General features: G+C 20.8%; 1 protein-coding gene across 1 annotated transcript; it reads right to left on the reverse strand.

Annotated features, from left to right (window-relative positions):
- Positions 1-6,239: 6,239 nt before the first annotated feature.
- LOC105359729 (venom carboxylesterase-6-like) lies at positions 6,240-11,762 on the reverse strand. Its single transcript, XM_011496386.1, has 7 exons — positions 11,506-11,762; positions 9,714-10,014; positions 8,100-8,476; positions 7,677-7,842; positions 7,255-7,590; positions 6,580-6,706; positions 6,240-6,501 (listed from the first exon to the last, which is right to left on the reverse strand). The coding sequence occupies exons 1-7, from the start codon at positions 11,701-11,703 to the stop codon at positions 6,312-6,314; spliced, it is 1,695 nt and encodes a 564-aa protein (XP_011494688.1). The 5' UTR covers positions 11,704-11,762; the 3' UTR covers positions 6,240-6,311.
- Between the last annotated feature and the right edge of the window lie 4,848 nt (positions 11,763-16,610).

The following is a 16,610-nucleotide window of genomic DNA, read 5'->3' on the forward strand; positions in this document are numbered from 1 at the left end:
TCGTCAAACGACAACAAATTAAATTTTCATAGCCATTATGTGATAAACTATTAAAGTTATAAAAATTTTAAATAAGCCAATTGTGTAAGATAAATTATAAATTGAATAATTCTTTATTGTAAGCGTTAATAATTAAAACTTTGCAGATTCTTACTCTTTTTAAATATTATATCCTTTTTTGCAACATATAAATATATAAAAAACTTCGATATCAGTTCTTAGAACTATTATTTATAAATACTAAATATAATAAAAGTTTTAATTAAAAGTACACTTTTATTAAAATAAAACAATTGACACAAATTTAGTATAGATATTTGAAAAAATTAAAAAAACAAAATTATTCGATCTACTTGCATTATATTGTAGTAAAACTATTGGTAACTTAAATTGAAAGAAATTTATTTATTTAAAGAAAAAATATATCAATATTAAAATTAAATAATAAAACCTATTAATAGAAATTACGAAAATATAATTAAATCTAGTCCAACCATATAAATAATAAAATATTAAATCTAGTTATAAATTTACTAACTTAAAATTAGTCAAACTCAAACAATAGTGTAATAAAATTTGCATAATTATTATGTAAAAATTGTATTATGGTCCTGATATCTAATAATGAAATATGAGAGTAGTTAAACTTAAAAAAATTATAATTGATGAATAAAAAATAATGTAACACAATAATAATATTTAAAATATTCATTATTCTATTATCAATAAATTTAAATATTTTTTTATTGTTTCCTAAATAAAATTTGCGTACTGAAGTATCATAATATTTATGACAAATAATTTATTCACGGTTAGATAGATCTTTCTCTTACATAAATATTGCATTAGTACATTCAAATTTATCGATTCTTAAAAATAATAACATTTTAACTTTAATTTTTCAATACCTTTGTAGCATTTATTTTTAATTCATCTAGATATTATAATATTTATACTACATACATTGTAGGTGGTTCCTATAACAATATTTTATGTTTTGATAATGAATAACGAATAATATTTTACAGTGCTGTTGAATAATAATTAATTGTTTTATTATGAATTACGATATGCTATAATAAAAAGTGCCAATTTGCAATACAAGTACCGATTTACCCCAATATCCTTATAACAATTTCCTAATTATTAAGAAGTGAACATGTCAACATGTCACGTTCATATTAAACTTGTACTTGTTAATTCATTATAATTTAGTAGGTTAATTACATGTTATACCTATTTTCTGAACTTCTACAATTTTCATTAAGATTTTTAAGTTATCCTTAATTATTTTCCGTACTCGTCATTATTTTTATAAAATAAATTTTATCTCCAAATGATTAACTTTTAACATTTATTAACGATATTTATCCTAAACCTAGCATTGCAATTTTTAATTTAATATATATATTAAATTTTAATCATTACTTACTACTGAGTAAAAATTAAAGCAAATTATAGAGTTTATAAAAAAAAAATCTACATAATATCATTAAGATTAATTAAAGATTGAAATTTTAATAAATATAATATTTAAATATAGTTTATTTAGGAAATTTTGAATAAAATATTTAACTAAATACTACAAAATAAAATTACATTAAACAAATATTTTTGCTTTAAGTAAAATTATGAGAATCAATTTTAATTTTAAAGAAAAGAAAAAATGCTCTAAAAAAATTTTTAAATAGTTTAATAATTTAAAGAATTCCTCAAACATCTTTCGAAGTAATTTATGATAATGATATTTAAAATTACAGTCATAATTCAGCACGTAATTTCACTATTTATATACCAGAATTTCAATATTACATGGCTATAAATTGTATATAACAAGAGTAAAATGTATGAAGAGTAAGACGTAAATTATACATAAATGTAAATTTACATAAATCCGATCTTTAATAAAAGTTTCATGTTTGAAAATATGCGACCGATATAAATATTTATAATAATAATTTATTTATTCAAAGTTTTTTTAAAATCATACTGGCCAAAATATTTTTGTGAAACTACTAATAAGTTATTCATTTTAATTAAGAGCATAAATTTGAACAACTATTACTTGTTAATTACAAAATTTTAATATATAAAGTAAAAATTAAATAGGTATCATTAGTTACTTTCAAACAATGTACCAAAATTCGATTCGTTATCTAGATTTATTTATCATCTAATAGAATCCTTTTCGCTATTTATAACCTAATAAACTTTTTTTTCACACTGATATTTATGTGCATATAAAAACTATATAATATTTCTCCTGAAAAAAAGAAAACTTATTACTAATATTTAATATAATTTCTTAATAATTTCAATTTATTAATGTAATCCACAAATTATGAAAAAACACTTCCTTATAATATGTGAATATCAAACTTAAATTTTAAATAAAATCGTAGCTTTTTATTGTCTAATATATGAATGAATGAATAGAAGTATTTTTTAATCAAATTAATACAGTTTTGAAATTAGGAATAATTATTGAAAAGTAATAATTTCTTGGACTTATTGACTTAGTCGCTCACTTTTTAATCGTTAAGCATTTTGTCTATACAAGTTCACGAGAAAACTTGTGTTTAAAATTCATTTTTAAACTAATAAGAATAGGTAAAAGAAAACCTCTAAATCATGATAGTTCGATCGAACTATTATTTAACATGAACTACCTACTATATTTATATACTATATTTCATTCTAAATATTAAAACAGAAAAACCCCTCTGCAAATCCTGGGTGATATCAAAGCGAATTCTCGTAAGATTGCCAGTTATATGGAACTACTAGACAGACTATTCGGATATAACACAAGAATTTTACGACACAGCTGAGACGGAGTCATTTTCGTTCAATTGATTCAAGATTTATAAAGAGTATAATTTCATTAAAATTGTCATTTGTTTGTTAAACTTTTGTTTTAATATGTTTTATTAATCAATTGAAAGTGAGATTAAGCAAAAGTAATTATTATTGGATTTCCCTGAAAAGGGGCCTGAAAGAATTTCTGTATTTGTATTTGCTTATCCTGAAAAGGGCGGGCTGCTTTTATATTGAGGCGTGGAACTCAGTTCATTTCGGGCGGAGTCTCTCTCAACTCTATTTATGATAAGTCTGATGCGCCCTATATTTATTCTCACGAATAAAGTCAGAGTACACCAATCGGATTTCACTTTCTCCTTCTCTCTCTCTCTCTCTCCTTCTTCTCTGGTTCTTCTCGTAGATTAATTTCATTTTAACGTATTGTGAAGTACGTGCATATGCACCGAATTGTATTTCAACATACTTACGATTACAAGTATGCACAGACTAAATAAAAAATTTGCAATGCAAGTTAAATGTATATTTTATTAATTTTTTTAATTTATGAATGCTCTAATTGTTTTAAATTTTGCTGAATATTTTTTACTATATAAAGCAGTCAATAAATATAAAAATGATAATTAAAATTTTTTCGTGTTTTTATCATTCAATAAAAAAAGTAAAATATTAATTTATATTATAATCAATTTGTGATCATAATAAGCAACTTTTATTAAGTAATAAAAAAATGCAATAAATTTAAGATTTATTTTCATACTTTTATAGTGCTTTGATTCTGACATTTTAAATAGAAAGTGTTAAATTATCTAACACTTTAATTTATTCTCTAACTTATCGATACATGTCATTATTCATATAGATACGTTTTATAGTAATTAAATACAAAATTAATATTACATAAATTTCATTATAAAATAAATGTTATAGCTGCAGTTATAAACTACATAGCTAATTAGAAAGGTGACAAACCACCTTCAAACAAAGATGTAATTCAAATAAACATGTTCAAAGAAAATGTATTTCTTTCTGTCTGCGAAATTACTGTTGAAAAAAATTTCGTATTTGGAATTACAGTCTGTAGTATTATCGTAACAACCGATATAATAACAAATGAAAACACATTCTGTTCATTTTATTTTTTCAAATAAAAAGTTATAAAAAAAAATGAGAAATAATTTAATTATGGGTGTGAAGATATTAATTTTGCAATATATAACTAAATTTTTTAAATATCTGAAACTTTCAATAATAATAATTAACAAAATATTAAAGTATATAAAAAATATGAAAAACAATTAGCTTATTCCATCACACACACACACACACACACACACACACATATATATATATATATATATATATATATATATATATATATAAAGTATCAATAATATTTTGTTTCAATTTTTTCTAATTCCTTTCTATTAAATTTAATTTTATAATATACTTCAATATATACTTCAAATATATATTATAAATAAATAACATAAAGTAGTATGAAAATTAGACCAAGAATTATAAATGTTAGAAAAAAATTAGTAACATAAACTATTCTTTTACAATTTTGTCGTAATTAGAGTAAAATCAGTACTACTTTTATATCATAAATTTTGAAAAAATTTACTTTCAATTTATAAATAAAAAATGCTTTGATAGTAATAGCTTCTTTTCATAAACATATATGTAATTTAAACATCTATCTATTTTTCTAATGTCATTATCTTATACATAATTATTGTTTAAAAGAATTTAAAAAAATTATATTTTAAATAATTAGAAAAATTAAAAAAATATATTATAATAATGAAAGTTTACGATTATAATTTTGAAACTTCTTTCTTAGTGCGAATAAGAATACAATAGGAAACTCTTCGACATTATTGAAGAATTAAATAAAGAATTGTAAAGAATTTAATATCTGTTAAATCAATTTATTTAAAATTCCTTTAAATGATAAGATCATTGAAAATAATAATAAGATTAACTTTTTGAGGTAATTTATAAATTCATCATATATAGAAATAGCATTACTATTTCTTGAGTAAATTCTATGTAAAATATTAAATACAGTTTTTATAAATATTTATTTAAATTACAACTTTATATCTAGTTACTATAAATTTTAAATGAAAATTTAAAAAGACGAAAAAATAGAAATCATCATATAAATGACAAATAAGACGATTATAAATTGTAAAAAATACAAATTTCCACAAATATAATTTTTTCCATTTTTCATCCTTTTTAATTCTTAAAACCTTTTTTGTCAGTTTGTTATGTGATTCAAAAATTAGATCATTGCATACTATTTTTTACTTTTTAAATAATAAATCACACTCCTTATTTTATTCGTTACTTCTTCCAATTGTTCAGCATAAATACATCATTTTAATTATACAAAGTAATTTTTGCAATTAATAATTAATGTATTTATTCATAAAACTTTTAAAAAACTTTTATAGCATTAAATTACGATTGATATCTCAAATTTAAAAAAAAAGATATATTATTAAGATTTAAATATTAATTTGAATAGACAATATTTGAATATTCAAATACTACTGTACTTATGCATTTATATAATTATATTCATCAATAATATATATATATATATATATATATATATATATATATATATATATATATATATTTTTTTCACAATCCCGAGTACCGTATTACAAAAACTAATTATTAATGTTTAAACTAATTAACAATAATACTAAGTACGGTTTAGAATATCATATACCAAATTTAAATAAGAACACCAATTACTATTTCAAGAACTATGTTATGATTGATACTCTAGCTTATTTTAATTAACGAAATATATAAATCCTTATATAATTATTTAAAAAATTAAATTATAATAAAAACAGATTGTTTTTCAAATAAAATAAAATAAAATAATGCGCGTGTCAAAATTTGAAATAATAACCAAATTTTAAACTATATTATTTTCAATTTTTAAGACTATTATGATTAACCATATTATGTATATATTATGATTATTTATTCTATATATACACTAATTGTCGGCATTGAAATTCTTTTATAACACACTATCATTGCAATAAACAGATATTTTAACCATATTAGCTTTACTAATATAATTCTTATACTCAATTTCATTTTATATCAATAAAATTTATAAAATATACAAAAATAATTTATTTGCACGTTCAAATGAAATTTTACATACTGATAATACAGATTTAGATCGAAATAATTCAAATATGTAAAATAAATATATAACATTTATAAAAATTAAATATAATTAATAAGTAATTTTTATATTTTTTTCTGAACGGTGTATTATAAATTTCTTTTTACTATTCTCAAATATAATATGTATAATAATATAGTGTATACAAGTTTCAGGATAGGAAATTATTTCTTCGAACTGTGATAAAATTAATGGCTTTAAGTTGAAAATAATATACTTTTCAAAGATTCTTAAACGACAAATATATCTATTTCTATTGCTTGTGTAACTATAGTTCGTTTTTTATGTAATTCGATTTTTGTACATTTTCTATGAAATTTATAGAATTCCAAAACTGTTTTTCTCCAAAATTAATACTTTCTTCCATTTTAAATTTACCGGGTCCAGAAATATGTAAATAATTAAAGTTTGTTTCAGATGGATCTACTTTTTTCCACTCAGGTGAAAAATCTTGTACTCTAAAATTAAAAGCAAATCTCTATTTAGGTCAGAAGTCTTTAAAAAAGTTTGAGAAAATATGTAATAACCAAACAAACCCCTTATTAGCATACGAAGTCCACAAATGTAATAAATCACTTTGCATAGCTCGATCACTTTTAGTTATTGTTGGATTTATCATCGGATTTTCAATTACAAGATAAGCATCATCAGCATGACTAACGCCTAAAAATTCAAAATTATTAATAAAAGCGCTACTATGATTGTAATGATGATGAATATGATTATAATGACAATATAAGTAATAATATAAATACAATACATGTAAATATATATTTAAAATAAAGAAATATACATTATATCGAGTGCATTCAATCTATTTGTAAATACTTTAGTAGATAAATATTTTTCAAGTATTAATAAAGAATTAATATAAAATATAAACACAATATTTATATATATATATATATATATATATATATTACAAAGAATAAAATGTACACATAATTTACATTGCATGCATTATAATATTAATAATATAAGAAATTGTATTATTTAAAAATTAATAAAATTTATTGTTACATTACTTCAAGTTAAAATATAACGTGCATTATGATTATAAAATATAATATATTAACGTAATTTAATAAAATTAAAATATTTAGATAATTATAAAATATTATACGAATTTTGAAATAATATAATAATAAAAAATTAATTAAAATGAAAGCATGGAAATAAATCGGTTAATAATTATGGATAACAGAACAAACCAAAATTTTGTGTTGTCCCACTATATAGATCACTGAGACTTTCAGCCGATCTATAAGTAAAGTAATAAAACCATACAGGACTCTTATTCACCTTAGCTTGCATTCTAGCAGCTTTTTCTGCATCTATTACAAACAACCTATCACCTACCATTTTAATAACGGGCTTTATATTTTGTTGATTAAAGGAATTGTGCTGCATATAATGATTTCTAATTTTTATCGCTATTTCAGCATGCATCACTTGTGACAAGGTGTAATTGAAATCTAATAAATGCGGAGCTAACAATTCCCAATTTTCATTCAGCTCTTTCCAAAGCTGTCTATTTACTGCAAATTCTATAAATGAAATAATACTCATTAGCAATATAATAAATTAAAGTATTTTCTAATGGAATTTTTGTTCAAGGAGAAAACAAAATTACCAGCCACAGGATAAAGACCCTCTTCACTAGTAACACCCGTTATCCAAGGAACATCCATAACATCTCCACTCTGTACAATTAATACTGGCGAACGACTGATAAATGCATTATCCGATGCTTTTTCTATAACTGGTCCAAAGGGACTAAAGGGATTGTAAAGCCATGGCTAAAATTTATTTCAAATAATAATATATATCATAATTTTGAGCAAAAATGTTTATTTTTATATTAAATTGTAATTTCGATAATTTAATCTAAATCTCATATTTTTTCAATTCCAAGGTATATTCCATTAATCTATATATATATATATATATATATATATATGCATTTAATTAATATTTTAATATTGAAAAATATAACCACTATAAAGTAAGAATACATCAGTTTACGTTCAAATGAAAAAATGCTCAAAATTTTTACCATAAAATCTTTGACAGCCTGAACAATAACTCTTCCAGGTCGCTGTCTTAAGCATTCCACCATTTCATTAGTTCTTTCAGTCGGACAACCCATAAGAGTACCAAGCTTTTTGGCTTTCTCTGAAGAATTTTCCGTTTGAGCCCAACAATCTAAAGCTGTACCACTAATAGACATACCGTTTTGGAAAAGGCCAACGCTCAATGGGGATAAATAGTGATAATGTACACTGGCAGCGCCAGCGCTTAAACCTATTAAGGTAATTTTTTTAGAATCACCCCCGAAAAATTCGATATTATCATGGATCCATCTTAATGCCATGCTTTGATCTTTGAGTCCCATATTTCCAGATACAATATCATCATCAGTACTCAAAAAACCTTTAATCAAATTTATTATTAAGTTATTACATAGTTATTTATAGTTTCATGCATTTAATTACAACTGAGTAGAGACAATATATATATATATATATATATATATATATATATATTATATATATTTATTTAAATTAAAATTTAAATATTGTATAATAAAAGAGTTTATTTTATTTAAATAAATACATTTTATTAATAAAAAAATATATTAAAAAGAGTAATACTATTAAACCATATATATATTTTTATAATTGTAAGATTTTTATGTAATAAACAAAAACTTCTTCTATTTTAATGACATAATTTTTTTTAACTATATTAGTTTAATTTTAAAATAAATTAATAGTTAAAATTTATAATATATTTTAAATACGAATTTAATTTTAATTAATAATTGAAAATACCGTTTTTTAAATTCAAATTTAGATACTACACAAGAATTTTATAATACAGTTTTTGAATGTTGAAAACAATTATTCATTTAAATATAAAAAATATATTTTACTTGACACAACTCTTACTGCTGTTTGTATAATTTTATTCAATTATCATTATTATAAATTACCGATTATGAATTATATACCATAGGAAAAAATTGTATGATTATATATAATGCAATTTAACTATTATTATTATAATTAATAACTTAGTTATTATTTTATCTATCACATATTGTATCAACATTACAAAATATAACTAAAAAATTAAATAATCAATTTAACGATAACTTGTAATATTCATATAATATGTGATAGACGAATAATAACTAAATTAAAAGTTATAACAATAACAGATAAGCTTCACTTCATAAAAAACTAATGATATGATTCATTGCACACGATAATAATGTATTTTAATCTTTATAGGTTTATTATTAGTCTTTTTAAGCAGGGTAAGATTGTGACTTTACTCATAATTATTTGTTGAAAAATACATGCGATTATAGTGCGTTTATCAATAAATGCACACAGAATTAGAATACACCCAGGTTTTTAATCAATAATAAACAAATGAATGTATATATAAATTTGCTTAAATCTGCAATAATTAATTAATGACTTTTTATTTTTAATTTCAACTAATTCAAATTTATTTAAATTTAAACATAATATCTATATAACTTATTAAAAATAGCCTTTAATCATATTATTTATTTATTTGCATAATATATAGAAGCTAATATAGTTTGTAATACAAACACAAATACAAAGATAAAATAGAATTTTAATTATACTCATACCTAGTGGTCCTAAACGGTAATTAATAGTAACTAAAATGATATTTTTATCTATTAAAAATTTCCCGCCAAATATGTTGCCCGATCCATGAATAAAAGCACCCCCATGAATCCAAAATATAACCGGTAGTAAGAAAGTTTCATCTTCTCGTTCCGGTATATAGATATTCAAATACAGACAGTCTTCAGCGCCAATGACATATTCACCTGCCAGGTGATACGGTTTATGATTGTATTGCAGGCACTGATGCGACAACTTAGTCGCTTTTATTTCACCTGGCCAAGCCGGTATTGATTGTGGCGACTACTCAAATAAAGTATAATAATTTAATATATTATTTATTTATATAGAACTTAATCAATAATTCAATAATAATTGTTCACTAAATGATCTTTTAATTACATCCAAACATTTCAATAGGTGAATGGAAGAAGTTCAGGAAAATTATCAAATGACAAATATAATAATATTTTGTTATACAAAGTAATGGTTTGCTATAAAAAAAAAAAAGTAGTTACTGGTGGTAATGAGTTTAAAATTAATTGCGTTCAATAAACAAATCAGTTCTGAAAGTACATAATCTAGTCTAAATCATAGAGGATTTCAAAGCCAGGAGATGTTCAATGGCTATACTCAATGTACAAATTCAATATTAAATATTTCTAAGCTAATAATGTAGTTTATTTACATATGTACATTTATATTTACATTCATTATTTCTAAAATATTGATATTATTGTTTATTTATATTCGCATACAGACAAATATTATAACATAACTTGTATGTTATATTTGTAAAATGTTTAACATTATTTGTTTTCATAAGAAATAACATAAGTATATAAACTAATTATTCTACTCCAAGATTAAATCTTTTGTATTGAATATAAATAATTCTATACTTTTAGTATAAAAATATTAATATTTGAATCAAAGTGAATTATATAATCTGTACATCATTTATAAACTTTTATAAAACATAATATATAAAAATACATGAAAATTGTATTTTTTATAATTAATACTATTATGCATCGTATCATATATATTGTGATGTGTATAAAAAATTATAATTAATATAAAAATTAAAAATGTACAAATAAGTTTAATAGAAGTAAATAAATGATTAACCTTCATTGTTGATATAAAATTATTATAAAAATAAGGGTTGAATTTGGGAAAATAAGAAATTAATTATATAAATAATAGAACAAAAACTATACTATAACTATACTACAGTTTAGATTATATAATTTTATATTTAAAAATGAATTCCAATGATTGTAAAATAGTATCATTCATCGAATAATTGTTTTATTTATCTTTAAATGAATATTATAATGTATAGTGCAATATAAATAGTTAATTGATATTAAATTTTCATTTATAATATAATGCTTCTGTAACATCTACATACTATATCAACACATATATCAATAATATATCAATATATTTTAATATACGTATGTTTGCGCGCGCGCGCGAGTGTGTGTGTGTGTGTGTGTGCGTGCGTGCGTGCGTGTGCGTGTGAAATTATTCATCAGTTCTATATAGCTAAGAAGATAAAAATATTTGTTCTTAAAATTATATTACATTTAAATAAAAAAAATATATAGATGACAATATTAAATTACATTTGTAATCCGTTATGTCATAAATAACATTATTAATATTAATATTTAAAAAATAATTTAAATAAATAATAGTTGGAAAGCTTTAATCGTTGATGATTTATTTAAAAATGATTGGTGTATTATAATTAAACTTTTAAATTATTAATGTACTTATATTTACTTCAAAACGCAATTTTCCAACTGGCGGCAAAGCATATGGAATCCCTTCGTAAGCTTCATAAAGTTTTCCATACTCAGATATTTTGTAATATCCTTGGATGTTCCCGAGAGGTGTTTTTACTCTTGGTAAATCATTATCTGATCGAACTAAATACAATGTTGCTATAATAAAAATTGAACCCACGAATCTCATCATCATTTTATCCGAATCGAGTTACAGTTTAAATTCAACTGACTTGTATTCCGTATATCAACTATACATATATTACAACAGAAGAATGATAAACATAGATGAGTAGAGAAATTACTCAAGAAAATTTACCAAGTTACGTATATGTATAATGCCAAGTAAATAACTGCTTTCGATATTAATCTTTAAAGTAGCGAAGAAGTTAAAAGTTTCTTTTTTTTTTTTATAAAATTTTAAGTAAAACTCATATAGTCATTTAATTATATTTTGAATATGTGCATTTAATTATTTTTTTAAATATTTGGTAAATGTGTTTTATTAAGGTATTTAAACTAAAATGCGTAGCAAATTGAAAAAAATCATAATACTTGAGATTCGTGTATTACGAATAATTTCAATCTAGTCATTGCAATTCACCATATACTTACCTCATCCTGAACACAAGATCGTTACATAATAAATATAAATATCCAATAAGCGAAAAAAAGAATTAGAATTTCATAGAAACTTGACTTCATATTCATACATATAATTATTTCGATATATATAAATATATATATATATATATATATATATATATATAGGTAACAATGCGGCGAATGAATATGAAAAGCTTTAATAGTTACGAAACTGCTTTTATAAAGAGTTATAAAGTCGAATCACATATGACTCCAAACCAAGAGATATGAAGATGAATGAGATTGAATTAACAAAAACTAACAAAATAGTGATACAATCACATATTTTTATTTTTATCGATAATTCATAATTACCGATAAAATTAACGAAAAAAATTTATTTGATAATATATAAGAGATATTTATGTACATATTAATTAAATAAAAATGTTTTAAAACAATAATTCATTATCTTTTACAATATTTTATTACTGTTAAATATACTTTTGAAATTTGAATTTTCCAAAGTTTTTATTTAAAAATTAAGTTTTTCAAAATTATTTTCGAATATCTTTAAAAATTTCAATTTAAAATTATAATTTTATATAATGAAAAATATAGAAAAAGAGCATTACAGTATATGAAAATAATATAAGGTTAAATAAAATTAAAGTTAAGATTCACGTCATATCGACGATAAAATGATTTACAGAAAACAATAAATTATAAGTATTATTGAATGAAACGGGATTTTTATATTTAAAAGCAGTACAAATATAAAAAAATATATATATGAAATCTTATACATTTCTATTTAAAAAATTTATTCAGTTTATTTTATTGCTTAATAAAAAATTTACACTAACATCATAAAAATTAATTATATTTGTAAAATAGAAATTTTTTTTACGTACATACATTAAAAAATTAATTTTTATTAAAGTTATTAAATAGTTCCAAAAGTAGAGTCTACTTTTTAATTTTTATTTATGTTTTCAAAAATTAAGTATTTGTTAAGAGCTTATTTATATTTCATTATTATCAATGATTGCCCCGACTAATTTTAGCTTTCCAAATAAACTTACCAAATAATTGTTACCAAATAATTGATGAAGTTTATTTTTTTATTATGCGTATATTTGTAATATTTTACATTTGGTGATGTATATTGCTAAATGTTATATTTAAATTTATATGAAAGGAAATCATTTATTTAATATTTGTATAAAATTTGATAAATTTTATCCTTTTGGTTATAAGTATTATTGTATTTAATATAATAGGCTATTAATATATTTATAATATTTTTATCAAATTTTATTAAATAATTATTAAATTACTATGTACATATCTGTGTTACATTTAAAATAAAAATTTCAGTCTTAATATTTTCATATTAATAGCTACTAGTAATCTTTTTTTATAATGCTAAACAAATTATTTATTTTCAAATCATTTTTTACGTAAATTAATAATTTATAAATAATTAATATTATTATTAATAATTGCATTCATGATATATAATACTATTATTAATATTATAAATAATTAAGGATTTAATAAATATTACTAACAAACTATTAAGATTTTAATAAAATTTGTTTTTCCTTTTCGTAGCAGAAAATTAAGCTTTACATAATAAGTTTTTAGCAAATAAAAATAAATTAATGATGTAAGATTTATACATATTTTGTAAAATAGAATTTTAAATTAGAATATTCTCATATTATATTTTTATTTATATTTTGCTTTAAATAGAAATTTCAAGTAAATAAATGCTTACGTTGTCTCCAATTTTCAAGTCAATTATCATTCATTTTATTATTATTATTTTTTTTTTTTTTTTTTTAATCATTTTATATTTCTTTCAACATCTTATTAATTAGACTTCGTTCAATGTTTACCGTAAGATAATATAATCATCCATAATTTTTCTAACTCCTTATCTTTTAAATAATGACTATTAATGATGTATAAAGGAAATTTACAATTAAAAAAATTTTAAATACTTAAATAAATACTATAAATAAATTTAAATAACAACTATGTATTTAAATTTTTTTTATTTTGCACATCAATTATAGTTGAAATAGAAATATTATTTTAATAATTTTTTTCTTAAAATATAATTCTTTTAATTAATATAAATAATATAATATTTAATAAGAAATCTTATATAATTATTTTAAAGAATATTTATTTCTAAGATTTATTTAAACTAACTTGTGTATTTTAATTAAATTTTTTATTTTCAGACTATTTTATCTCTCTTAATAATTTGATTGGATTGATCTTTGACTCGTATTTTAGATAAAAAAAATACTAAATTTTATCTACATAATAAATTTCAAGAATTTACATTCACTGAATAACATTTGAAAATGTACATCTTTATATTAATTACTAAATACAATTTATATATGTAGTATATTAATTTGATACAAATATATTTAATTAATTATCTTCATAATATAATCAATATAATCATATAAATTATGTATATTTCCTTGGTATAACTACTTTATAACTGGACGGTTAGAAAAATAGTTATACTTTTTTTATATACTTAGTTTTCTAATACTTTATAAGTACTTATATAATTGAGTTTTTATACACTAATTAAATTTAATAAAGCGTTTTAATGAACATGAGCTTATAAAAGAAATCTAATATAAAACCTTTTAACAAAACGAAAAAAATTTTAAACAAATCTGCGTTTTTACAAAATATTGATATCGAAATATTATCGACAATTAGGAAGGTTTATTGATTATGTCTATATTGTATGCACATATTCATAAATAATATAAATTTATCTAAAAAATATGTCACTATGCGCATACATTTTAAAATATTCCAATACGTTATAAGCCTTTTTACTCTAACGAATAATTTGTTATTGCATCTACTTATTATGTATGTAGCTTTTACCCTGTTTTTATTAGACGCACTAATAAAAAATGTAATTTAGTAATATTTTTCTTAATAATACCTTTTGATAGAAGAGAAAATTAAAATATTCGATTTAAGCATCGAGTAATTTTACTTTATTACGATGAAATATCAGTAAAATTGTCAAGAATTAAACAAAGCTAAGACAAAACTAATTTTCTTTTCCTTCGTGGCATCCTTACAGTTTTTGATACGGTTTTAAAAAGATAACATACCCCGCCATTTGCGCCTCTAGGATACACGTAACATTTAATTATTATTTACTAAATTTAAAACAATACAAATAAACAACATTTCTAATTATACTACGTTTGATTAATCATTACGTATATATAGATCTACAGTTGAATATGTATTATTATGTCTGTTAATATTGTTTTACATAGGCACAACGATATATAAAATTCAAAGCATTTAAATTGATAGAGAATGTGTGATAGAAAAATGCTTAGATCGTATTTGTAAAAATAATTATAGACAAACACGAAACATAAAAAAAATAAAATTATAAATGTAAAATTTCTAAAATAATAATTTTTTCTTTGTTTTTCTATATTAAAAATGTATAGAAATTGCTTAAATATGGTATATTATTGTTTAAATAAAATCAATTATTATTATTGATTCCAAAACTATTTATAACAAATTAATTGTATAGTTGTATGTGATAGTGCTTTTCAAATAAAATTACTTATTACAAATATTAATATATTTTTTTATAATATTGCACTAATTAATATAATAGAAACTCTGATAAAATAGATAAAACAAAATCATAAATAATAACATGTTGCATACATAAACTTATCAAATTTTTACACTAAAAAAAATTGAGTTTATATTATATTATCAAAATTTGTGGTCCAGGCATAGCCATATCTGTCTATAATCTACCTTAAGAACTTCAGTTAATATAAACTACTCTTAGCAAAAAACATAAATTTATATAAAGAACATTTTTGTTTCAAAATTCATTTCAAATTAATATTAAAGAGGCATTATTTTAAAACATAAAAATCTTGTTCCCTTATTTTTTGCTCAAATTTAAAAAATAAATACTAGAGGCGCTGACTACGCTCGGATGATAATTTATGCTGGAGTCAGCGTGGGTATGTAAAATTCAAAGTTTGACAACAAAGATTGAATTAAGACAAAATATTTTTAAACAATAAAATACATAATGGATTATATTTGAATAAACAAATAAATCATCCATTGCATATAATAAATTATAAAAATAACGTTTATTTGTGTATTGCCAATGTAAGTTTTTTATGTGATCTTATATAGATTAAACCGTTAACGGTTAGCTAACACAAGAAGAAAAGGGAAAGATCGGAATAAAAATAAATGTAGCACTACCCTATAAATCTTAGCTACATAGGTTAGTGAACACTCGAAGAACTATTTTGTGGTAAATTAACTTAAAATGAGTGTTACTTATATAAAAAAGTATCCCATAAAATAAAAACTTTAATTACAAAATAATTCAATACTTACGTTATACAAATTAATGTTAGATCATCGGTATTATATATATACTTCAAAATATAATTTTTGTTAATG

The sequence above is a fragment of the Ceratosolen solmsi genome, unplaced genomic scaffold (genome assembly GCF_000503995.2).
Source record: "Ceratosolen solmsi marchali unplaced genomic scaffold, CerSol_1.0 scaffold29, whole genome shotgun sequence".
Lineage (NCBI taxonomy): Eukaryota > Metazoa > Arthropoda > Insecta > Hymenoptera > Agaonidae > Ceratosolen > Ceratosolen solmsi.

Coding starts and splice junctions, on each gene's coding strand:
- LOC105359729 (XM_011496386.1), bottom strand. CDS start 11,703: ATGATGATGAGATTCGTGGGTTCAATTTTTATTATAGCAACATTGTAT. Junction 10,015..11,505: donor TTGGAAAATTGCGTTTTGAA/GTAAATATAAGT, acceptor TTATTTGAGTAG/TCGCCACAATCAATACCGGC. Junction 6,707..7,254: donor TGGGACAACACAAAATTTTG/GTTTGTTCTGTT, acceptor TTGAATTTTTAG/GCGTTAGTCATGCTGATGAT.